Source organism: Pygoscelis adeliae, unplaced genomic scaffold (genome assembly GCF_000699105.1).
Source record: "Pygoscelis adeliae isolate BGI_AS28 unplaced genomic scaffold, ASM69910v1 Scaffold190, whole genome shotgun sequence".
In the NCBI taxonomy this organism is placed as follows: domain Eukaryota; kingdom Metazoa; phylum Chordata; class Aves; order Sphenisciformes; family Spheniscidae; genus Pygoscelis; species Pygoscelis adeliae.
In genome coordinates, this window is record NW_008823922.1 from 1,434,517 (window position 1) to 1,461,616 (window position 27,100).

At 37.7% G+C, this 27,100-nt stretch overlaps 1 protein-coding gene across 1 annotated transcript in view; it reads left to right on the forward strand.

Moving 5' to 3' along the window:
- Positions 1-278: 278 nt before the first annotated feature.
- Positions 279-27,100, forward strand: part of ERCC6 (excision repair cross-complementation group 6) — a 50,313-nt gene continuing 23,491 nt past the window's right edge. The window contains exons 1-7 of the mRNA XM_009320248.1: positions 279-411; positions 961-1,394; positions 3,947-4,067; positions 6,518-6,626; positions 8,511-9,237; positions 19,193-19,318; positions 23,111-23,269. Of these exons, the coding sequence (XP_009318523.1) occupies positions 964-1,394; positions 3,947-4,067; positions 6,518-6,626; positions 8,511-9,237; positions 19,193-19,318; positions 23,111-23,269 (1,673 nt within the window). The 5' untranslated portion in view covers positions 279-411; positions 961-963. The remainder of the gene's footprint in view (positions 412-960; positions 1,395-3,946; positions 4,068-6,517; positions 6,627-8,510; positions 9,238-19,192; positions 19,319-23,110; positions 23,270-27,100) is intronic.

The following is a 27,100-nucleotide window of genomic DNA, read 5'->3' on the forward strand; positions in this document are numbered from 1 at the left end:
CCTTCGGCCGCCGGTCCTGTCCGGGCCCCGCCGGCTCCGGGCTTGCTGGCGGAGAGAGGTGGTGAAGCACGGGAACTCGGGGACCGGTGTAGGCGGGGCGTGGATGGGGTGGGGGGTTCCTCGAGGGCTGCTGGCCGGTGCGCGGGGTTGTCATGGTAACCCGTTGCCTGAATGCAGGGCCAAACCCGTTGCGTGCGTGTGCGGAGCTGATGGGAGAAAACCGTGAGCTGGGGCTGAGATCCCCGTGCTGCCGTGCTAGGAGAGGTTGCTGGTGAAGCCCACCTGCCTTATTAAAGTTTCCCTGCAAGTTAGTAACACTTGTTTCTCCCCGAACTTGATAAAAAATACATCCTTTCAGAAGACAGTCTTACCCTGAAGGCTCCAAAGAGTACCAGCTCCGGCCTTGCCTTGGTAAGTCAGTCCGGTGTTAATTTCCTAACAAAGAGGACGCTTTATGTTTTACTTCAAAGCTGAATTGTCAAACGAAGGCCTACAGCCAGCTGTTCTCATCAGTGCTTTCACTGGCAAGGCTTATCCTGTTTCAAAAACTTGTATGTTTTAGTTTTGGATATGTTGAGTTGCATATGTTTTTGTTATGTCATAGTCTTCTGGAGCATGACTGTTTACACACAAGATTGAGTTCACTCTCTGGCAAGGAGAGTAATTTTTACAGGTTGTTTTATTTGTCTTGATATCTGCATCTTCCAGCAGTATTCCATACAGTTGTCTTTAAGAAGTTTTGGCTGCTTTTTCCTTTTGATTGTGGAAATTAGTGTGGAGAAGCCTTTGGGGGGAGGACTCATGGAGGAGTAGACTACTGGGTGTTTTGAAACAAGAATTTCTCATAAAGAAACATGCTCATTGTTTTGCTTACTTCTATTTGGGCACAGTCTTCGTGAGGAACTTTGTGTGTGTGAATGTTCTTATGATGATGTGGCTCTTCTTATTGCCTTTGAGCAGAGGATGCCGTCAGACAACAGCCACCTGCCAGACAGTATCCAAGAACAAGACCCTGTTACTACTTCAAGCAATAATTGCCTCCATAATGCTGAGGAATTGGGAGTCGAACAAGAAAATGACATCTGTAACAGTGACCTGGGTAATAGTATTAGAGTTCCCAACTCTGCCAGCCAGTCATCCACTTCCATGGCTGTTCCTTTGGAGGTGCCCAGAAGAGGACAACCCCTTTTACAGATCAACAGGCAGCAGATTCAGTCCATCTCGTATAGTGCACAGGCCGCTGAGCTCAAAGGTTTAGGAGTTGATGTCTATGACCAGGATGTATTGGAGCAAGGGGTTCTTCAGCAAGTAGATAATGCAATTAATAAAACTAATAAAGCAACAAAAATAGCTGATGCGGAGAAAGAATATCAGTCAGTGCTGGATGACTTAAGGTAAATTGTGTCCTTTCTTACTGTTCCTTTCTGTTACTGACTATCTAATGAGGCTGTCTCTCATGTTTTTAAAAGGTGGAAGATGAAAAGATGTTTTGAAAGCACTAGATCACATGTATTCTTCTAGGTCACCCACCTTTGAAAAAAGGAGAAAATATTTTTCACATCAGAGCAATGCTTCGTTGCTCTTATTTGACTAATTCAGTCACGCACCAGGGCAGTAGAGGACAGCGCATCTCCTTTTTCTGCTTTTCTCCTACCTTACCAAGATGCATGTCTGTTTTCTGGGCAGTGGAGAGCTGCATTATACTCTGTTATTCAAAGTTCTAGTCAGAAAGAGTGCCGCTTCTTCAATTCTGTATGCTTCATGGGGTTATCTGCTTCTGGTTTTGTGCTTTCTGTAACTTGGATGACTCCACATCATGAGTGTACTAGAAGCAAAACAACCTTATCACAAGTGCTTGTATGAAGTACTTAATGACACTTCAAAAGAATCAAATGCTTAATTAACATGGTATATTGATAGTAGAGGACTCGGAGGGATAGGAGCCACTAATCTTTTGAGTTTTGATTTTACATCTCCCTTTCTGTTTCTAGTCTCACTGTAGAGTTACTGTGTGAACTACTGCAGGTAAATAATTCTACCTGTGCATCTTTCACTGTATTGCCTTAGTGGTGTTTTTTAGTGCTCAAGAGTGCTGTAGGCCTCCATTACCTACGTGAACTCTCGCATAGCTCTCTTGTTATGTGTATGCTTAATTTTATGCACTTCATTAATTTTCCAGTTTGGGTGTGGAGATGTGAAATTAAGTTTGCAAAACTGGAATCTAATTTCAGATGTTATGTAGCGGAAGGATGATGTCATGAGTAAGATGGTCATTGAGAGGAAGAATGGAGCAGCGTAACTGTTGCAATTAGATTATCCGGTTATTGAAAGTGGTGCATGGCACTGTCAGTTAGTTGGTATTTTCCTGTTTTTCTTTAAGAAGCATCCTATGATTTTTCTCACCCCTCTATTTTTCACTTTCCACTTAAAGTTGTAAAATGAGATTTACATGAGATGATGCAAATGGTTTATGCAGACCTGTAGCACCTTGTCTGTATAAGATGCAATGTGCAAGTCTGAAAGTTGATTTTGGAGAAAATTAGCAGAGATACAGCTGGCTTGTTGAGCAGAGGGACTAACAAAAGTAAAGACGTATGAGTAGAACGTGATAGAGTTGGTTAAAGTCCTGTAACACGGTGAATGCGTGACTAGAAGTAAAATCAGGCAAGAAGTGTTTTTTGAGTAGTTGGCACAGAGTTCATGGTAGAAGCTGCATGATTCTATAATATACACACAAATTTAAGCAGAAGAAGGAGAATAAAAAATGGTTGAAGTTAAATCCTGTTTAAATTCTGTAGTCCTGTTAAATAAAGCTTTGTGGAAGAGGACAGTAGCGGTATGTGTCAAGAGACCCTAGGGCCAAGGAAGCAAGAGCCAAAAGGTAGGAGGCATGCAAGAGGATGGTATACAAAAAAGCTACAAAACAGAAGACTGAGAAAGAGGATGGGGTGGTTCAAAAGTGTTGAAAGAGAATGGAGGGGTGAAGATGGCAGTGATAGCTGGGGAGCTGGTAGAATATACCTCCCAGGAGAACAGTGGTAGAATCCCGATTCGAGCTGGAGAGAAATGTGGCCCAACAATTTCCTCCCTGACAACTGAGGAGACTTACGTAGTGCTTTTTTTTGCATACAAGGGGAATAATGGCCGCTTTGCAGATGTTGTAAAGAGTTTTCTTTGACATTTTTTATAATGCTTTGAGATGCTAATTTGTGTATCCCTATGAAATATTCTGCTATTTGAATCAACAAACCTAGATATGTTGCTTCTGACAGTGGGGCAGTGCCTCCTTCCTTGCAAACGAATTCTACAGCAGAAACAGATGATACTAGGTTATAGCATGTGGTTCAACCTGAATTTCATATTGTGTATGGAAACGTGAAAAATGGTACTGCATGAGTAGCAAAAGTTTAATGCTGATGTGCTGTTAATTCTTTGAGCTAGTCTGTCTTCCTGAAACTGTATTTGTATCTTGTCATCTATTCTTTGTGTAGAAGAGAAATTGTAAAGGTAAAAGAAATAGGCTTCCTTATATAATGGCATCAAACTATTAATTAGAAAACGAAAACGTGGGATTTCCCATTTAGATTTTTGTTTTGCATTTTGTTTACCTTGAATAATAAAAGAAACCACTATCACTTGCTTATTATCATCATCAGACTTGTAACTTCTGAGTATTAAATATTGCAGTGGTTTGTTCGGTTTCCTTGCTTTTGGAATTTTAGTATTAGCAAAATTTTGTTTAAAAATATTTCATGATGTACAACTTTTTAAAGTGTTTAGTATTTCCAGTGTTGTTTAAATAGAAGATGCTTATTTAGAAACTTACCTTTAGACTTTTTTAAATCTTACCTTAAATCTCCTAGAATTTCTAAATTGTCTGAATTGAGAATGTGCTATTTTTCTTTCTAGAGTTGACTAGTACGTTGCAATCTTCTTGTTTTTTCAGATCATGTACAACATCTCTGAAACATATAAATAAAATTATTGAGCAACTTTCACCTCAAGCTGCCAACAACAAAGATATGAACAGAAAACTAGATTCTGTAAAACGGCAAAAATATAACAAGGTGATTGGATTACATTAATTTCCAAAAAACAATACTTAGCTTGTACTTTGGCTTAAGGTTTGAATCATGTGATATAATTCTTGCTTAATTATGTAGTTCAGAGTCAGTCTACAATTGCTGTTCCTTCCCTTTTAAATGGTTTAATTTTCTACCAAAAGATGTAAATAACTAATTTAAAGATGTGAAAGTGAGAGCTGAATTTTTTTTTTTTTTTTTAATTTTTATTCCGAGTTTCAGAAAAAGCTGTAAAACTGAAGTTCCAGGACCTGCTTGGAAGACTGATTTGCATTAATTTAATTAAATCCTTCCCAGTAGTATTTGGAGAATTAGCAAAGCATTGTTAGGGCATGATTCAATAGTTGGCCTAAATCTCAGCCCTCGTGGTCTTCATTCCCTACCTTCCTTTCCTTAATCCTCTTTTATTGTCTGTATCTTTCTTGTACCAGTACACATCATTCCTTTCTGTGAGCCATTTTAACTCATCGATTTGGCAGAAACTGCTCCAGCTTTTTTCTGCCACAGTAGTAAGTTAAAGGAGCTTGTAGAGCAATCTGGCAGGCAGCAGGGTAATGTAAGTAATAGACCTATACAGCTGTGAATAGGAAGGAGATTTGAGAAAAGGGAAACTTCTCCTGGTCAGGAATGTAGCACTTCGATCAGCTCACCGTCTGATGGAAATTCACCCTAATATTTTCTCTAATGATAAACCTGACTGGACAATTATTGTCCTCTGCCCTCAGACACTTATTCCCAGCCTCAGGCCGTTTGCCACTGATTCATTCAGTTGTTTGGTTTTTAACCTTGATCGTTTCAGCAACTTGGATAACAATGTGCTCACAATTTGGCCAATTAAGAGAGTGAGGGGGACAGTACTGAACAGTGGCACAGGACTAGGAACAAGTAGCTGCAAGTAGTGGGAAGAAATGCGTTATACCAGACTTACCACTAACGAGTGATCATCTGATTGGACACTGTATTTTTCTTGTTTTCCTATTACATGAAGTAATTTACACAAGTGTTAGTTGCAGGGGAAGTTCAAGCCTCGTTGCGAGTTCATTGTTAGCCATCTCTAACAGTCCTTGAAGTGTAAGAATAAATCCCTGTATGAAAACTGTAATCTGTAAAAGTGGTCCTAATAACCTCAAGAGTGTTTTGGAAGCTGTTTGGAGGCAGGCAGTATGTTTAAAGCTGGTCTTGAGCTGCTTTTTGCATGGAGAAGTGCCTTTTAGTACTCTTCCTTTTGTAGTATTTAAAAAAAAATTGTTAAAGAAGACTGAATTCTTCCGTTATTGAGACAAATGGGAAATTAATGACTGGTACAAGACAGCTATTTCCTTAGAGCTGTCATACAGGGAGTGTTTTATGATATAAAGTACTCTGGTAGCAAGAATAATAGTGCATACACAGGAGATAATATATTGTACCGTACGTGAATATACTTACTCTTTGTGGTTTGAAAAGTGCTACATGAAGATATGGGCAGGCTAGTGAACCGTTCTTCACCAAAAAGGAAAAAAAAATTGCTCATTTTGCCATGAACTTGATTTTTACTGAAGTATGTGCCTGTCTAGGTAAGGAAATATTTCCAAAGAATGGAGTTACAAATGTGGAAAGTTACATTGCCTATGTCTTTGTTTTACTGGTTGGAATTTCTTGTTTCATAAATGAAAGTTAGCAACACCAAGGAATCACAACATCACCAGAAAATACACAGTTGAGGATGTTACAGTCGGATAAAAGGTGTAACAGAAGACCTAGCTATGAATTATTTTCATAGCAGTAGTGAACTATACTTGTTACAGCATCTGTAATGTTGATTTTTTTCACTTATTTAAAGTCATTTCACTTTGTAGTTTTTGCTGTTAAATTATCTGGGACCACTCCTGAATTAACTGTGTACAAACATATATTAGGATGATGGAGTGATTTACAATTTCAGTTTCTTTCTAACAAAACATTCCAGAACTTCTGGGATGATAAATAAATCTTATTAAATCTTCTAGCTGTTTTTAGTGGCTTGCTAACCATTAACCCAGTCTTGCAAATCGTGAACAAATCTTTTGGTGTTCTCTGTGCATCTCACTAATCTGCTTGATGGACTTCCTTCACTAGAATCAACACATTGATAAAATGACCTCAAAAGATGTACATAAAAATGCATAACATGCACATGAAATTTGTGTGTATAAACAATCTGATCTTACTGTATGCACATCGTAAGACAATTGTACACACAAAATTGTGTGTGTTCTGTGGGTTGGAGCCCTACAGATACTGTGGTGACACTTTTTTGCACTTTTTTGTTTCAAATGTGATACTGTGAACACTTGAATATGAGATTCTGGTGGAAAATACTGCAAATGTAGTAATTTAAGTCTTGTTTAAAAGGATAGCAAGTTTATGAACCAGATTAAACATTAAATTATGTTTAATTTAACTTGTCATTCAAGGAGCAACAGCTAAAGAAGATCAAAGCAAAACAAAAGCGTCTCCAAGCAATTCTTGGTGGAACAGAGATTCTTGATAAAGTAAATGAGATTGAATTTGAGGAAGATGAAGGTATGGGAAAAGGCTGAAAGTTCTGTTCTACTTTGATGTAATGCCTTTTTTTGTTTGAAGCTAGTTTGCAAGATCAAGGAAATAAATTTCAGTGGCTTGCTTTCAAAGAGCGAGTTAAGAACACTTATTCTCTGCACCTGCAGAATTGCAGATCTTGGCATATTCATGTGGGAAGTTTTTAAAAATGGATGTTAATCCACGTTCAGCTCAGTAGGGATGGCTGAGGCACATTAGAGTATTGGGCTTAATAAATTGGAAATCCTAACATTTTTTCACAGCTAATTTGATAAAGATGACTAACATCATGATTGAATTACATTTTATGTGCTGAATGCTATCAATCAGCATTAACAAAATTGTTTTTTCTTACTATTGGGAAGTATCACTAGAAATGGAAGGGGGAAGTGCTTCTCTTTTACAGGCTGCACTGTGATTTTAAAAAAAATAAAGATAAGGCTTCTTCCAAAGCAGGATATTTGTTCTCTCAGTGTTTCACTAGGTGTTCTTTCTCACTGCTGACTGCAAACTGAGCTTGGACTTTGTAACTTCAGCTTGGCTGTGTCTTGGTCACAATCACTAATCTGCAGTATTCTGCAGGGCAAGTTTGGACCCCATTGACATCTGCGCATCACCTTTGGGTTATATTGTTGTTTGCAGAGGTGTAAACTCTGTGCTATTTGTCCATTGCAGATGTGGCTGGAGTGGATTCCAGATCTCACAGAGCTCATGCTTTTCTCCTGATTCAACAAAACTTACAGGAGTCAAAACCTCAGTAAACTTTTCTTAGTAGAAAAGCATCTTTAATCCTTTTTCTTTGAATGGGTTCATGCAGTAAAACTCAGACACCCAGTGTGATGAAATGTAACTAGGAAGTGAATGGAGCCCAAGACAGAAGAAATGGAGTTGAGCAGTACCAGTAGTTTGAGAAACTGAGGGGGTGGAGAGGGAGGAGTTTCATGCCTGATGCATCATCATTACCTGTTAAACATGTTTTGGTGATAAACACAGTGCTTTAAATGGGACCATATACTATGCCATGCTGGCAATTCTGGTACAGCTATTTTGAAATTTTTGGACCCTAATAATAGATTGCAGGCTGGACTTCAGCTTCCTGAATCCAGAAGCTTTTCCTCCTCTTTGGTTTCAAACATCAATTATAGTTTGTATTAATATGTATAGTAACTGTGTATGCAGTTTAACGGAAGTGCTCTTTTATGGCAAGGTGCTGTGCAGCCAATCTGACTTTCAAAGTCATAATCCTAATATTAGTATTGTAGAGTAGGAAGGTGGGGTTTGTTTTCTTTTTTTTTCTTTGAAGCATGTGGGAAGACAGTCTTTTATGTGTTTTGGAAGATTTGTGTCTGTCCTGGTACGGTAATGGAAATGTCAAATTTCAAGCTTATTAATAGGACTGAAAAATCAGTAGTAAAATAAAAATGGACGATGTTGCTGTATATGGGAATGCAGTGGTTTCTTGCACTGAGCATGGTGACATGGGTTGAATTGGCAGCATAGGGAGCACAGTAGAGTTCGTGTGCCATGGGGGACTGTAATTTTATGGTAGTTCTTGCTGCTGTGTGTTGTTGCAGAAGTTATTTGCATTTTGATAATATGTGTAATGTTTCCTATATGAAGTTTGAGAAGTAGTTTGAAGTAGAAGTTACAGTCTGACTTTGTAGGCCTTCTGTTTTGTTGGGGTTTGCCTTTTTTGAACTCCAAGTATTATGTGTGACAATACTTTGGACTTTTAAGTTGTATATAAAAACTGAAATGAATGCATATAAAGCTTGGGGCGGGGGGAACAAAACAAAACACCCTTGTTCCTGTGTTTGAGTTATTCAGAAAGTGTTAAAGGCATGCTGGATGTTCTGATTTTTGTTGTAGAACCTGGTCCATCATGTCTTGGCAGTATGCTTATGCCTGTTCAGGAAACAGAGTGGGAAGAGCTTATTCGTACTGGCCAGATGACTCCATTTGGAACTAAAATATCTCAGAAGCCAGAGAGGAAGACACGACGATTAATGCTAAATGAAGAATCTGATTTTGAGAAGTACTTAGCAGACCAAGCTAAGCTGTCATCTGAAAGAAAGAAGTTATCCCTTCACAAAGGAGCAAAGAAGAAAGTACAAGCCAAAAATGTTCAGTGCGTAGCTTCTGCATCTACTACAAAGGAAAAAAGAGGTAAAGCCCTGTCAAAAACAGATAAGCGCTTAAAAAAAAACATAAGAAAACTTCAGAAGCATGCCCTTCAGATTCAATCAAAGGTGGATATCCCAAAAGAAAAGAAATATCTTGAGGCCAAGAAGTTCAGGTATGAACAGGAGGATGATAGTGGAGAGTCTGAGTATGTACCTGATGAGGAGCTCTTTGATCCAGAAGGAGCAGAAGAGGAGGAAGAGCAGGCATCTTCTCATGCTGAGAATGATTCTGATTATGAACTCAGGAATTTGTCAAGAAAAAGAAAACATTTGGCGAAAAGAGATTTTAAAGAAGCTGAAGATGATGCTGACTTCTTTCCAAGCTCTGAGGAAGAAGACCATACACTGGGGAAGCACAAAGTAAAGAGATGGAGAGATGATGGAGATGAAGACTATTACAAACAGAGACTAAGGTTAGTCCTAGACATTTGTATTAGTAACATTCACAAATGATGTTGAACATGCAAAGGGCAACGTCTGTAATACGCTGCTAGGAATTGAAGTAAGGAAGACGAGACAGACAGAATGATCATAGCCTTCCAAAAGGAATCAGACATACCTCTTAGTTACAAGGACTTTGCTGTTAGATTTTTCTGATTGTTAGAGGTCCTTCAGTAATAAGCTATTTGTGTATCAGTGTGTGTTTTGCTGTTTGCAGAACTGTGAATGTGCCCAAAATTGAGTATATATGAAACAACGTATTACTTGGCAGCTTTATACTTTTATACAGTACTGCCTTTGTCTGTAGATCATATACCTACCTTTCAAAAAAAAAAAAAGAAAGTCTTCTGTTTGATAGGCAAAATTACAGTGCAGTCAGACAATGCCCTCCCTCTTCAGAGGGATGGCACCTTTCCACCGAGAGAGAAATCTTTGGTTTGGGATGGGGTGAGATGCTTAGTTTTTGGCTTTGAATAATTAACTGCTAGTCAAGAAGAAATCATTTGAATAAATTATGGTTACATACTATTTTTGGAGAATCTGTTAGTTTATTGAAATCCGAGGCAATTACATATAGTTTATATGGCTAACAGGTTTATTTGAAAATCAATATTAAAAGGATCTTTTGAATTTAAACTTCTAAAAAATTTATACTGGAAAGGACAATATCTACATTATTTGATTATTAGCACATGATATCTCTTGCATAACTTGTATTAGAAGACGTAAGTAATGAAGACTGGACATTTATACTGCTGTTAATCAACTCTAAAAAGACCTACTCTGTTTGACAGTGGTTTTCCTCTCTCCGTTCTTGATGAGAGTGAGGGTAAAAACATCCTTATCTGAAGTGATAGTGACAGTGGTGATAGTAGTGGTGTTTTCTGTTGCTATGATGACCTAAGGTTGTAAACTGAGTAAGGTTTCTAAGGAGAATCTAGCATGTCAGGTGGGGAAATACAGCTAGGAACACAAGGTATTTTTGAAAATGGCAGCTGAAACACCTTGTGCTGATCTGTGATTTATGAAATTTGTATAACCTGTGTGTTGATGATCTCTCTGTAGCTACGGTGTGCTGTTGAGATGTTTTCTCTACTGATAGCATAGCTGTTGAGCTCCTAACAATAACTGAGCAATGTTTCCATTTTCACAACTGCCTGTTTGAGGGGGCAACGAAGTGACATGTAATTTGTTAAGCTGTTAAAATGCTAACTAGACATGCCAGTGCAGTTAAGAGACATTTCTGCACATACTGGGAGTCAAAAGATCAGGATCACTAAAATGGTTGTTTTGTTTTAATTGTTCTCTAACCACTGGCATGTTGTCTCTTTTTTAGAGTAAGGGTTGAGCTTCATATAATGAACTTCAGCTTGTTGATAGCATGCTTACTTTTAATTAATTACCTTTACTGAATGTCCTTCAAGTAGTTTTATAGTCCTCCAGAAAATCGTGGAAAAACTTGAAGACAGCTGCTCTAGAGTGAAAGGAAGAATATGTATTAGGGCTGTCAGTGAAGGGTGATTGATGCAGTGATAAGGCCTAGCATAGGAACTTGGTTAATGCTTGGGAGACTCGAATTTTGCACTTCTATGGAAACATAAAAATCTTCCGGATTTAAATGAAGCTGTATCAGAGAAGGGTTCAAGAAGTAGAGGTATAAACACCATCTCTTCCTGTGGTGAGAGCCTGAGCTGCTGTGGAGGAAGAGGTATCTTCTGATAGCAGAGGTACTCACAGTTGTAGAATTACTGGTGACAAAACCTCAGGTAGGAAGAGCCCAACTTTACTTTCACATCCCAGGTTACAAAGGCAGATCAGGAGCTGATATGAGGCAATAGGTTTGCAATCCCAGGATGCTACTTTTCAAAGTTAAAGCATAGTTTATTGCTCTTGAATAGAAGATTTCGGCAACAGGCTAATCTGAACAATGTCCAAAGGGTCAAAAAGAAATATGTTTTTCATTGGATGCATTAACAGAAATTAATTGTACTTAATTGGTAAAATATTTACAATTTTATTGAATAAAACTGTACTCTTCACATTTAAATTAGACCAATATTAAATCATTTTTAATTCAGTGTTTTCATCAAGAGTAATTTATTTTGATTGAAAGTTTTAATATGACTCACAGTTTAAATTCATTCAAACACATTTTTTAATAACGTTAAGATTGTGACAATTTATCCTTAGCAAAGTCATATCATAGACTAGATTTCTTTTGGTTACTAAAGTTACAATAAAAGCCTAAATGAATTTTAGAAATATCAATAACTGTAATTGCTACCAAAACACTACATCTCTTAAAAATTTCATAGCTACAGTTATTGTGGCTGTTAAGCTGCAGCTGTCCACATTGACGTTTTTATGCTGACACCCCCAGGTAATCTTCATTATGGGAAATGCCATGAGAAAATAAAATGTAGTGAATTAAGAAACATATTAAGAATGCTATAGAAATGCTGTCATTTGCTTACATTTATGTCTTATTTCATGTCAGTTTTACTTTTGAATGCAAACGAATGGGTGAGATTATGGTATATTTTACCCCTGAGAGAGGCAGGGGAAAGTCCTTTAGGATTACTTTAGTCTTCTGAACATCTAGTCTTGTGCGTGGCGCTGAATACAGTCCTACACTCTTAAAGATTGAAAATGAGTTTCCTTAACATTAAAACTTTTCGGAGATGGGACTTGAAGAGATTGGTCTGTGTCAAGGGGAAACTACGATGATATTGTTAAAGCATGATAATTAGCTAACTGCGGGACTGCAAAGCATCTCTAGAAAAAGAGACTGTTTTCAGAACAGGAGCTGGTGTTATCTGCAGTAAACGGCAGGCGGGAGAGCAGCTGGCTCTTTCCTTTTCTTCTAAAGGCTACTTGCAGTGGTCGGGCTAGTCACTCAAAGCAAGACGTGATCAGTGGAATGTGAAAAAGTAAAAGTTAACTATACAGAATTCAGCTCATGTTCTCAGTAATTTCAGTTCTTTTCCCTTGCGTGGGTCTTGCCTTTCTCTTGTTACTGTTACTGGAGCCATGTTGCTGTGCAAACACGCAGGGGAAAGTCTTCTGTTCTGAAAAGGTTAACATCTAAGGTAAATCGTAGCTTGCAAGAATAATGAACAGTAGCAAGGAACATCAGGGTTATGGAGAGTAAGGTAAATAAGTAGGATACTGTCAAGCAGCTAAAAGGTAAGTTTAAGTTTCAGTGAAAAGTAGCGTAGCATCATTCCCAGCTGTCCTTCATAGTGGCTATTACCAGCTGAACCCAGAGGATTAGGTAATCAGTCTCTAGGATGGTGCTGAAGGTCTCAGTGACTTGATCCCCATCAGCAGGCATGTTATCGATGTATATTTTGTCATACTCAACAGTGACCATCTTGGTCTAGAAGTGTTCAGAATTGGCACTGGTAGAATCAACCTGTCGCCTCCTGCCTGGTGAAATGGTCAGGTCATGGCAGAGCCAGTTTCTTTGAAGACTATGGAATGAGTGAAAATGCACCTGTTTTCAGCTTCTTTTACCTAGGATCACAAAATAAAAGTAATCTTGTATGCAGATTAAATGCATAGGAAACACACCTTTTCTCTGTTCTCAACAGGAAAACTGCTGCATGGTTTTCCTGTATTATTCTCAAGACTTTGCAGATGTGGAAACTGCAACTTAACAAGATGATTTTTTTTTTTTGCATATTAATCAAAGTTTTCCTTTGCATATATTAAAATGCAAAGCATAAGTATAACCAAGTAATTTTTGCTGCATATAGTATACGTCGTTAATGAGTTACATTATTGACATCACTAATACAGGATCTGCATAAGGTAATAGCTTGGAGTCAAAACAAAACAAAAAACTAGCAGTCTTACGGTCACTATTCCTGTAGCAGTTGTCAATATGTATCTGCCTGCTGCTTCAAGGAAGGAATTACAGGTCATGTTATGGGAGATAAGTGCCATATCTGTGTTTTCTTGTGTATTCTGTATAGTTTGTGGAGTACAGTTGTTTGAATTCTTCAGTTGCTGTCAAGTGCTCAGAGGCAAGGCTAGGAAAGCTGCTTCTTTCCATGTCTCCCAAGTGGCATCCAAGCAAGCTGAGTAGCTAGAAGTAACGGCTATCAGTGCACAAAGCAGTTGATACAAAGAATCAAACCAAAAAATAAAATTAGCTTTAAAATAAGTTGTTTTTCTCAAATCAGCTCAGTTTTCATGTGCTAGCTCTTTGAAGTATCTGAGTCACTGAATCTCTTGATGTTTCACAGTTATAAATTAAAAAAGGATTAAATATTACCTTTCCTGAAAGATACTTTCTTAGCGCATCCTAACTGCTCTTTAAAATGACAAAGCCAAGACACAAATGAAGATGTATTTTGGCTCACTTGCTGAGTACACCTTTCATTCTAAGCTCAAGTGTGTAATTGTCTACATCAGTCTTAACTTACTTACGGAGACTTGTGGTACTAACTGCATGTATTTCATCTGTTAGGACGTACCAATTAAATCCACCCATATAGACCATAAAAAGTTAGATCAGAAAAGTAATGCTGAATGCTTCAATTTAGCAAATTAGAATAATCTGTAAGGGATTCTTAGCTGTATAAAATGGAAAACATATTGTGCTTCACAAATGCAAACTATATTAAACACTCAGCTTGGTTCCTGACTGTATTTTTAAAAAAAAAAAATCAAATTGTCTCATTACTGGTTTGGATGCAGAATTTCTTTCTAGGGTATTGCAATAAGTGGGAAATGGGCTTAGTATTGGAATACATTCTTATATTAAGAAAGATTTAATTGTATGATATATGGCTTTCATACTGTACTTTCAGGATAAAATTGTATTTATGTCAGTGACCATGGACAACACAAAATAGATTTCTCAAAGGTCATGCTTTTATTTTCAGGAGACCTTGGTGATATAGTAAAACCTGTATTTTCTGATTGTTCAGGCATACTAATGATGTTTAACTGAGGTGCGCAAGGAGTATATTGACCAAATGGTCAATATGTTACTGTGTAGGTAAGTCAAATATGAGCTACTGCTGTTTCTCCCTCCAAAGTTTGACTTCTGAGGAAAGGTACAAGACCAGACTGACCAACTGACTGATCTGGTCTAGCAAACAGCGTTTGTCCTCCCATTGCTTCAGCCATTTAGATATTTACACTTTTTTAAAGAAAGTAATGACGTTTTAGCGTAGAGTAACTTAATACAACATCTTACATTAAGTTCACAGCCTTTCAAAAACTGGATAGCTGCTTCAAACTTTGAAAGTTGTTAGTGGTAACAACAAATTGCTGCTTTTTCTTTTAACTGGTAATTGAGGGCAAAAAAACCTCCAGACCTTTGGAACAGATGTAGTACCAGAGCCTTCAATACTACAGCTTGTGTAATGATACACTTCAGTAAAGTAACAGATACAGTGTGTATAAAATAAACTTTTCTTTAGGAAAATTAAGTACGGGATTTATTAGTTCAAATTCTAGGTATCTAATAATTTTAAGAGAAATCCCAACATTGATAACCCTTCTTGCAGAAAATATAGTAATTATATTAAGGTGAAGTGCCTAAATTCCTGGACAGCTATGAGCTAATCTCGGAAACATTTCTTCTTGGTTGTTTCTGGATCACTTTTTCCAATGTACGCTAGAGGGCAATCTGTTTCTTCCCAGGGGAGACTGAGGCTCCAGTGATGGCTGGTGGCGATTCATACTGGAATATAGAATTAGAAGCAAACTCTTGTACAAATTATTGCCCTGCTTGAGTTTAATATGGATTTTTTACCTAGCTGTCACTTCAGAAGCTTTGTAATCTACAATTGTTTTGATTTTAGCGTGCTAAGTAGGAGTTTTCTTCCTTGGTTTGAGTCTTGTCATAATCCAGTCAGATAAAATAATCAAATTCTGACATGTCTCAGTTCCAGTAATGACACAGTCTGAAGCAATGACTGTCAGCATTTGTCAATTTGAATCGTTGGTCTTTTTCTGGAACTCAGAAGAATAATTGACCACCTGTGCCTGATAGCACAACATTGTAGTACTGCACAAAAATAAATGCATTTTTTTGCTGTGCCTCTAGAATGTATCATATCTGCCTGCTAGACTCCAGAGCATGAATGTTATTTTCCTAAATCAAACATTTAACAGACTGCTAGTCTAAGATAGAGATTTCCATTCCTGTGTTAGGATAGATATATTAAAGTGTCTGTGGGGAAAACTTTGACGCTTTATATATTTTTATTAAGTTCTTTTTTTACTTCTTAACTGGATACATGATTTCATATAATGAAATAAGAACAATCCAATAGTAAACATTAGCAACTCATCAGTTTTTAAACAGAAAACTGAAAACTATATTTGTCCGTCTCAGGTTTTTTTTCCCCTGCATATGCTGCTTTTTCTCTCCATCGTGATTTTTGCTTCTGAAGACTTCCTGACTTAAGAGATCAAAATATATTCCAGTGAAGCTGGATCTCTAAACCTGTCCAGTATTGTGTTGTCTTAGTTTTTCAGTGCAGTTGTTTTTGGCAGTTACTGTAACTTGTGTATATTTGGACATGGTGGTGTTTATTTCCACTTAATAAAACAATACCACAGTTCCAAGTTTGTGACTGGATTCCATAAAGGCAGACTGCAAGTATTATCTCAAAAGATACTGGTGAAAAGCTGATCTAGAAACCTGCCACAATTAGCTTTCTTTTATGAGAAAGGGTATATGATTGTGTTGTTTGTATATGAAGTGTTGAACTTCTTCCCTGTTCTCTTGTTCCTAACCCAAGTTTTTTTAAACAAATTTGCCAGAGACACAGAAACCTTTAAGTGGAAGTTCCAACAAGTTTCACTGAAGTAAGTGGTCAGGAAGACAAGAGAAACTCTATTAATGCTGCCAGTGGAGGAAACACAGCTCGAGCTTAAGTCTTGTTATGAGTTTGCAGATCCTGTGGAAGATGATTTTGAATGACCTAACAGCAAAAAGAGTCTCTTCTAGTGTTTTCACCTTACTTCGTACCAGAGAATGCAGAGTAGTGTCCTTAGGAAGACAGGCATCATTGGTTTAATTGCCCCCAGAACTGCTTATGTAGTTAAAAAGTACAAGGGGAACACTAGACCTTCATTGCCTGTTTGTTTGGTTTTTTCACTAATGTGTTCAAGATAGAAAACTTGAATCAAATTTGATTTTAAATGGTTTTAGCTGACAGGATTTTTCCCTAGTGGAGAAGGCACTTCTCATACCAGGCTGGAAGGAGTTACGGTACTGTACGTGACATTGTGCCAGTCGTGTCTGCTCTTAACGTGACTGAGCTAGATAGCAGCATGGCTGAAGTCTTAAAGACTTGGAGCAACGCTTGAGATGTTTTATAGTGTCTTCTAGTTTGTTTGCCAGGTTGGAAGTGCAAAATGTCAGGGATGGTAGATGTCTTACGGGCAGTTGTTTGAGAAAAATTTTAACAGTGACTTCCATCTCCCTCCTTTTGGCTAGTTAGGTCAGGATATAAATCAAGGTAATGAAACTGTTCAAGTTATGTTTCCATAGCAGATCATATTGTCAACTTCGGGCCAGAAATTGACTGACATTTTTATGATTATGCTTCTTTTTCCTGACATGGATAAAATTGGGCTAGTAGCTTTGAAAATATAAGGCACTCGGCTCATAAGCTTAAAGCACACTGGATTGTGCATAGCAAGGCTGGAAATAAAATACAATTTGCATGTCAACCTCTAGATGCAGTTTATCTTCGAATGCTTGAGAGCAATGCAGAGCTTTACAGAAAAATCAGGATAAATAACTTTAAAAATTTAAAATAAAAAAAAAAAGGACAATGTGAATTTCCTCACATTTTTAAATAGTTCAGAAATCCTTTTTCCCAGAATATGGACTGTATTTTGGGGAAGGGGGTTGGAGGTTTTGTTTTGTTTTTTAGAACTCTGTTAATCCATTATCCTGCCTTTTTTTTTGCTGCTACAGAGGCAACCTAAGCTAACAAGAAGCCGTTTGTGTAATGGGTAAATGGTAAAATCTTATCAGGAGGGAAATGGACTATTCACTCACCTGTAATGTTTGTCATTCAGAAACTGGAGGTGTACTGGAAAGCTGTTGCATCCTGTTAAGTCCTCGTTCATCCAGTTACTGCAGGACTGTTCTAGAGTGCATGCTCCAGGTTTTCTTCAATGTAGAGTTAAAAAAGACTGGACAGATGAGTTTTCCAGCATCTCACTCGGGAGGCTGTTTGTCGCTTAATGCAGTAGATTCCAGTGCTAGGTGGCTTAACTTACTTTTTTTGGCCTGAATTTTCCATTTGCTGCTTTTCATCCTGTCGCTACTATTTATAGTTCTTTGGGACCTGAACAATTTTAGTCTTCATGTTTTATATTTCAGATACTTCTAGACTCTCAGGCCTCCTTCTCCTTCAGCCTTTTTATGAGATGAAATATGGCTGCTTTTGCGCTGCATCCAGAACAGTAACATAAGGAGGTTTTTCATCGGTTCTGTAGCTTGCCAATTTCTCTGGGGATTTTGTCAGTTTATACACCACATTCAGCGTGCCTGCAGTGAATAGCACTTTCATGGGAGAATTCCAGCAAAACCCAAATTGTCAGTGAAGTGCTGTTCATTGGTTAATACCTACCCAGCTAACAGTAGCATACACTTTACTATTACAGGTAGATGTTTTTGGGTCACTAAAACACAAGCCCATAATTTCCTTGGATGTTGAAGATCCCTTGGTACTTTTTTCAAAAGGGAGAGGGACGATGGTATGGGAAGGTAATTCTCTAACCTGCCTAGAGTCCAAATAAGGTTAGGCTGCAGAGCATGAATCACTCTGTAATTTCAAAACCTCAAAAAACTCATTCTCTTAATAATGACTGCGTAACAAATTTAGAGCATGTCACCCCAAAGATGGTGATGTTTCCAACTGAGTTGTCTGTATAAGAGTATACACAGCTGCACATTTCTCTAGGTGAAGGAAGTTAAATAAGTATTTGGTTGAATTAATAAAATAGCTTTGGAATACCTAAGCTTTATTGATATTTTTGTGGGGGGTTTTATGGAGGGTCTAGGAACTTAAGGTAGCCACATTTTTTTGATGGTGTTTGTCCTGGTTTTGGCTGGGATAGAGTTAATTTTCTTCCTAGTAGCTGGTACAGTGCTGTGTTTTGGATTTAGGATGAGAACAATGTTGATAACACACCGGTGTTTCAGTTGTTGCTAGGTAGTGCTTACACTAGTCAAGGACTTTTCAGCTTCCCATGCTCTGCCGACTGAGAAGGCTGGAGGCGCACAAGAAGCTGGGAGGGGGCACAGCCAGGACAGCTGACCCCAACTGGCCAAAGGGACATTCCATACCATGGGACATCATGCTCAGTACATAAAATGGGGGAAAGCTGGCCGGGGGGGCCGCTGCTTGGGGACTGGCTGGGCATCGGTCGGTGGGTGGTGAGCAATTGCATCGTGCATCACTTGCTTTGTATATTCTTTTATTATTATTTATTTATTTATTTTATTTCAATTATTAAACTGTTTTTATCTCAGCCCACGAGATTTCTCACTTTTACTTTTCCAATTCTCTCCCCCATCCCACCGGGCCCGTGAGGGGAGTGAGCGAGCGGCTGTGTGGTGCTCAGTTGCCGGCTGAGGTTAAACCACGACAGTGTTAACTGTTGATTCCATTATATTAGTATTTCTGTCTATAGAAAATTATAAGTAGCTATAAAACTCTGAAGGTGTATAACTAAATAGCCAGGAGTGCATGCACCTTTTAATATGTCAGATATTTTGAGCGTTTACTTGCATAATTCTCTCCTCCAAAGGATTACTATTTAACTCATGACACTGGAGAATGCATTTTTATTGGGTTTTTACCTGATCAAAAATTCAGTATAGTTTTCATATAGTATCTTTTCTATGCAATAATTGAATGTTGACTCCTTCTGTCACTCTAGGAGGTGGCAAAAAGAACGTTTGAAGGATAAAGAACATCAAACAGCTGAGGAACTTTCTGAAGAAAGTGACACTGAATTTGAAGAGGGTTTCAAAGTACCAGGATTTCTCTTCAAAAAGCTTTTTAAGTATGTGTTGTGTACTTTAATATTATGCTGCTGTATGCTGTTAATAATATTAGTCACGGTGATTTCTGGATGCCATTTGCTGTAACTTTTGCTTCAGTGACTGATGCCTCAACTTTTACTTCGGTACTTTCTGTAGGATTATTTCTTTAAAAAAAGGCTCCAGGATCAAACCTCAAAGAAACTAATTTATTACAAGCACAAAATGCAGTTACATGAAAATACAGATGCTAACTGGCTGATGTGAGTATTGTGAATGCGTATTAGCTAAACTACGAATTGAGAAGCTCTCCTTGTCTATTTTTATAAATGCTTTCTTTTATTGATAAGTGCTTGCTTTTAATTGAGGTGTGGAGTGGTAGAATAACTTTACTTTGAAGAATAAGGTGTTGGCAAGTTGTGATAAATGAAAACAAGAAATGTAGGTGTTTCTGTGACTGGGTGGAGTGAGTGAAATTTTCTGCCAGTAAAAAATATAGACAACTTTTTCTTTAACTTCTCCAAGTCTACTCAAAGTAACTACTTATAATTCATATTACAAAATAGTCTTGAACATTTTGCCCAGTAAAATTTTAAAATATGGAAAGTGCATTCTATATTCCTTTAGTAGATGGAAAACACTCTACAACTCATTCTTTAGTTATTTAATGCTGGATTACAGATTTGGACATGACTGCTTTCTGGTTCAGTTTTTTGAGATCATGGTGCCCAGTGACACTTTCAAGTTCATCTCAAAAAGCTATTTACAAAAGGCAGCTCAAACAGGCTAGCAGCTGACAAGTTAACTTCATCCATAATCTCTCTCTTAACTTTCATGCATAACGGGCTTGAATTCGTTTTTGTTGGCAACATTTTGCACAGCAGGGAAGCATCTTCTCTTTCAAAAGCTAACTCTCTAAAATCTTATAATTAATGTAGTAGAAAGCCCTGGTTCATAACAGGCGTGCATGGTATCCCTTCCAACAGGACCACTTAGTCTTAACCTCAAAGAAATTATTACTGTTGTCCTGCAGTTCCTCCAAAGGAAAGCACTAGCTCTGAAATGGAATTGAATTAATGACTTGGTTGCCAGGACCATACACAGCCAATATGTGGTCTCCAGTTGTTTATGCAAAGTTACGGCAGAAGTAATCATCCTGAGAACGGATATGTGGTCTGAGCAACCCGAAGGGAATTGAAATAAAGCAGACAACTAAAAATTAATCTTAGAGATATCAGCCTCACTAATGAAGGGTATCCCTGCAAGCATGAGTCAGTTGGCAAAACTTCTTAAGTGGTTAGAAAGATCAATTGAGTTGAATGATTCGTCAGACTTGTAACTTAAATGCTGAAATCTCCAATGTAGGAAGGCCCATAGTCAATAGGCATTAAACTTTGAGTTCTGAGCACGTTTAATACAAAACATGGGAGTATATTGACCCAAGGAGGTGTATAGCGGTATACTGTAAGTGATCTTCCTGCATAGTTTAATTGAATTCCAAAGAAGTTAACTCACGCTAGAAATAGTAGACCCTTAAGTTCGTTCTTTGCTAAAGTGGACAATCTGTTTCTTCTCTATATACTTGTCTGCTTTGAGGAACATTCAGCAAGAATACCATCGGTGCTGCTGTGGAACAAAACCAAACAGTGAGCAAGACTGACTTACAAACATTGCCTTACACTGTCTGCACTTAGCCTGAGAGAATGCTGTCTATATAAACAAGAAACCAGGTTTCCTCATTATTTGCTTTCACTGTGAGATTTCCCTGATACATCTGAAATGCAGTTTTGTCTCAGCAACAATGCAGCTAAACTCTGCTAGCTACTGTGGTGAATTTTGAGGGATGCATTGCAGCATGAATGCTCATGTGAAATACAGTCCAAACATAACTATTTTGGAAGACCAGGCAACATTCTTATTTTATTTCTACGCTATTTTTGGAGTAAAAAAGAAAACATAAAAATTGGTACAATGAAAGCATAAGATTAAAGAGAATTGATTATATCTCCATATAACCATAAAAATCATTGGGGGGAAATTTTTTTACTTCAACTTTTGCATAGTTGCAATTATTGCATGTTTATGTGATTATGCAAAGAAAGCACCTGCATCTTTTCCATTTTTAGATAACCTTGGAGTAGAATTTTTCACAAACTTAATTCTCTACTGTGAAACTTTCTCAGGAGGAGCGGGGAGAAGGGAGAAAGATGCTTATGAATGCATCTAACTTTTAAGCACTGGATGAAATAAGAAATAACACAAAATAATATCAGGAAGTTCTTGAATGGTTGTCTTCTGAAGAGACATGCTGGACACTAGTCTGGGGGAGCAGCTTCTGACTGGAATTAGGGTTCTTCCCAATTCTTTAATATTTCTGTGAGAAAATGTTTTGTCTTCATAAAAGGTAGTAATGGTAGCATCTTAACTCAATTATAGCTAATCCTGCAAGTCATTTCGTAGTTGTTTTTAGATTGCTGCATTTTTAAGGTGAATTAATTTCTAATAAAAGGGGTTTTTTAAGGGCTTCTTGGTATAATGCATTTGAGACACCAGCAGATAGTATGATGTCTGAACCATTAGATGTGTTCTTTGATCATCTTTTTCTAACTACTCAAGCTGTTTGTTTGTCTCCATTTAGCATTCTCTAAATCCATACAGAACTCATCATAAATTGATTTTTAATTGAACTTTGTGGACACTAGTGTCATTAGCTGTCAGTAGTTGTAATTATTGTTTGTTCAAAGAATGAAACAGGATTTTGAAATGCACACAAGACAATGCCCTAAAATGAACAATCCCTATTTAAAAAAAAAAAAAGTGTTTTGCTCTTTGCTGTCCTCTGCACTCCAGGAATGTATGCCGTCAAGAAAATTTTATCAGTAACCTTGTTCTTCCTCTAAGTTACAAGACACAGAAGTGCTGAAATGTGTATTTTATATTTTTAATTATAATTTAAATACACTGTTTCTTTGTTTATTTCTGTTCTGTTTTCAATTTAACCCACACACGTGGTGTGTTGTTCCTAGTGGTCTCGCTGTTTCATATCATTATAAAAAAGCATGTCCTAAAGTGATTCTCAGTTCAGCATCTTATCTCCCCCTTTTTAGCTTGCCATTGTAAATCTTGCTTTCTAGTCTACTACTTTTAATTGGAATGTATTTTACATTGTTGCTTATACAATTTCCAGTGAATGACTGGGAGTAGAAACTGCCCTGATGCTCTCACATAATAACACTCTGCTGCATCCCATTCGCTGGAATAGTTTCTATTGTTTTGCCTTCCAAAACGTTTTGCCTTGTTGGCTTTTCTCTTCATTGAAAGAGACTAAATGTTATTAAATGAATTTATGTAAAAAGAAAGCATGCTTTGGCAGATGCGATCAGTTTTCACAGTGGAGTATAAAGTCTGTCGCCCTTACAGGTCAAGCTTTTCTTTCAGTTCAAGGTATATGTTCCAAATAATATAACTTACTAGACCCTTACATGTCATCTTTTCTGGAAAGATAATGCTTTGTTAGAGGAGCTTTCCAAGTTGCTTTTAACACTTAAAATATACATGAAATAAAATACCCTCTAATTACCATGACTATCAGTTTAATTAGAAATGTTTTAGTGTTGCATAAAGAATGCAAGTCACATGTAATGTCTGAGTGCATCAAAAATGTATGACCTAGTAAATACAGCACTCATGTAAAACACACATCCAGCATGTTACTGTAACTAGTATAAGAACCTTGCCAAATGATTAATTCATGAGTACTTTCTGTTATGATCTGTATTATCAAACATTTGCCATCTTCTTTTTCCTTGTTTTAGGTACCAGCAGACAGGTGTTAGGTGGCTCTGGGAATTGCACTGCCAGCAGGCAGGAGGAATTCTGGGAGATGAGATGGGATTGGGCAAGACCGTCCAGATAATTGCCTTCTTGGCAGGTCTGAGCTACAGCAAGATCAGGACTCGTGGTTCAAATTACAGGCAAGTGCTCCTCTGCAGACTGTCAGTCTGTGGAGCTCAATTAATATTTCATCAGATGTATTGCTGGTGGAGGAGGGTCCTGTGAATTATTAATGACATTTCAATTACAATATTCCTTTAATTCTTTTAGTGGGGGACATCAAAGGAAAAATTTTACGAGACAATGGAGCTGTAGGGCAGGAAAAATTAAACATGTAACACTTTTAATGAATTCCAGGCATTGATGCTTCATTTTGCAGATGAGCCGCACTAGATATTTTGGGTCAATACAGTGTCTAAGGTTAGCTTCCACAAATGGATTGTTTACAAACTCAATTACATTAATATCAATAGTTTACACAATATGGAATTTTAAATTAGATGTAATACCTTTAGTTCCATTTATTAAATTTTACATTAAAATATTTGTTCTGGCAAGCCACCAGGTAGATGCTTTACAGGAAGTAGCAAGCTGATTTGCAATGAAAGTTAGAGTTTCTGATCGACAGGGAATTACCGATGCCAAAAAAATAGTAGTAATAGTAAAAACAGTGACTTATACAGAGGAATTTCCATCTGCTTTTTTTTATTATTGTTGCTTTTCAAAACTATGTTAGAGTGACTGGCCTTTCTTACAAGATCTTTTATGCTTTTTTGTTGCTGAACAATGCTTTAAAATTCCTTCTTCATAGGTGAAATTACCAGAAAAGGTACTTGTTGGTGTCCTTGGATTTACAAATGCACGCATGAATAATACTTGATTTTTCTAGTTCTGTTGGCCTGTTCACCTGATGTAAATTACTACATGCAATTAAGCAAATATCATAGTACTATAGTAAACAAAAATAATTAACTTTCTATAGAGGCATATTTAATTTATGTTCAGCATGTACATGAATTGTAAAATAATGCTTTAAAGAGAAAATATTACTGTGTTTTCTCGAGATGCTTCCTACTGTAGCCTTTATATAAAAAAGGTCCTCCATCACTCAGGCCAGTTGGTTTACTTTGATATGGCTGCCTGATTTAAGGATGCTACTGTACAGATTATTTTGTGTAGGTATATTCCCTGCCCCAGTTGGAGGACCACTGGGGTTGATGGAAATCCTTCAGGAACATCTCTTGACATTTTTACGCAGTTACAGCTTAAGACCTAAGATACTGCAGTGAAACTACAATAAAACTTTGAAAAGGCCAAAATATAATTGCACGCCTAAGTTGCAGTGTTCTTTCTGCATGTAAGATAATGTGTTCTGTTTCATTTTTTGGCTGGTGCATGTCATTAAGTCGATCATGGGAGGAAACCTCCACGGGAGGAAACAAGGTTTAATTTTTTGGTGAAACTTACTCTGATTTTGCTTGTGCGCTGTAAGGCAGAGGGTCCAAACAACTTGATCTTTGCACAGTCAAGTATTTTCCCCATCTGCACTCTGAACTAGGAAGGCAGTAACACTGCCTAGCTAGCTTCTATCTGAAAGCCGTGTAGTCTAGTAAGCCGAAGACCTTCTGGTCAGTCTGGCTGAGAAGCAGGCATTAAGAGTGGACACAGTTGTGTTGTCAGCATGTTTAAATGTCTTCCAGCCTAGTTCGTATCTCATTACCTTGACGTGTAGATGGAGCTAGTGTACTACTGTATGAATCTGGCGCTGCAGGCTTTCCCAGCCTCAGCTGGCCTTCTGTAAAATGGAGATAATACTGTCATTCCTGTGCAGAATTGCAATGATTGTTGTATTTGGGGGCCCTTGAGTATTAAGACAATAGAATCACTTTTGTTGACATTCAAAATATTCAGCTTTATTTTCTATCAGTGACACTTTCTGCAAAAGTATTCTTTAAAATGTGAGTAGAAATTTCCTTTTGTAAACCGCTTCTGCTTCCAGTGTTTTTCTGATTTTGAAGGAGCCTGAAGACTAGCTGAAGTAAGGAACTACTTCTTACATGGAGTATGACTATTACAAAAATTGTCTCACTTTTAACAGTTATTGAGCCATACAGCTGCGGAAAGCCAAATGTCCTGTGAGGTATCAGTAGAAGTGGTGCAGCTATGGTGGTGTAAGGATATAAGGGAAGCAACATTTATAGAGGGGGAAAGTTCTTTTGTTAGACAAGCTGAGATAGTTGGAACAAGCAACAGCTTTCAGACCAATGGTCCCTTCACAAGAAAAAACAAAGCAGCAGCAAACTTCAGGTAACCCGTCTCTAGCCTGTTATCTAGGTTGAAAACTGTTGTTGAAACCTGTTGAAGGGCTTGGGGGTCCACAAGTTTGCTTGTTTCCAAATACATTATTTTGTTTAACAAAGATGTTACCTTCCACTACAGACTTTGCTTCATTTATTTGAGACATCAGATGAGAAACTCTGCCATAAAGTTTATACGCTGATTATTTACTCGTCTGTGCTCTTCAAGATATTGAGATATAATCATACACATTAAACATTAAGGCTCAGTCTCTACTATGAGTGACAGGGAGATTAATTTCCATGGTGCTTACATAAATAAAAACCCATTGCCCCAGCAAATTTGTATTGCTCTTGCTGCCCTGTTCTTTTATTTTCACTAGGATTTAGTTGTCATTTCAGTTTCATTTTGAAGGCATGATTTGCCAGTGCTTGGCAATAGAGTTGGTTATAGTGCACCATGGTTTCCTTTGCTAATTTTTGAATACTTAAAGATTATAAATATAGTATGAATACAGCTTCCTTTTTCTTGGTAATAAGTTGCAGGAATAGATCTTATACATCCAATTAAATAAGAACTAATAATAATACTTACTGTGAATTGGGGTTTTATAAACCAGAAGCAACAGAAAAAGAAAGAGATTTGGGTATATTGATCATACATGATATTGACCATGAACTATTAGCACTGTGCAACTGTGAAAAAGGGGCAGAATACATTACAACAATATATTTGGGGTAGGAATAGGGCAGTATTAGTATCCTGGTACAAGGCACCAGTAAGACTTTGGTTTGGAATGTTATTAGAATCATAGAATCGTTTAGGTTGGAAAAGACCTTTAAGATCATCAAGTCCAACCGTTAACCTAGCACTGCCAAGTCCACCGCTAAACCATGTCCCTAAGCACCACTTCTACACGTCTTTTAAATACCTCCAGGGATGCTGACTCAACCACTTCCCTGGGCAGCCTCTTCCAATCCTTGACAACCCTTTCGGTGAAGAAATTATTCTTAATATCCAATCTAAATCTCCCCTGGTGCAACTTGAGGCCATTTCCTCTCATCTTCTCGCTTGTTACTTGGGAGAAAAGACCGACCCTCACCTCACTACAACCTCCTTTCAGGTAGTTGTAGAGAGCGATGAGGTCTCCCCTCAGCCTCCTTTTCTCCAGGCTAAACAACCCCAGTTCCCTCAGCCGCTCCTCATAAGACTTGTGCTCTAGACCCACCACCAGCTTCATTGCCCTTCTTTGGACACGCAGTGTCACCTTTATTCAAGGAAAACAAATATAAACTGGATGGGCAGCAGAGCAAATTCTGTTGCAGTGATTAGGAGAATGAAGGATGCCTCCTAAGTGTAGCAAGCAGAAGTGTGTGTTTGTTTAGTTTTGTGAAACAGCACAGACTGGAAGAAGTTAGATGACTCTTTTATATAAAAAAATAAAAGCTCTCAAGAGAAGAATAAAATGTTGGCTAGTGGAAAGTGGTTAGAGCCAGGCTAGACACAGAAGAGGTTTTGCACAACCGAGCGGAGGGGGGGTGAATTTTCTGAAAATTGATCAAAGGAAGTGTGAAGTCTTTGTGTAAGCTGAGGGGAAAAGAAAAAAAAAACCGGTTAAACCCAGCATGTGAGTTTGTTTGATACAGACCAGGGGAATAAACAGAGGTAACTTG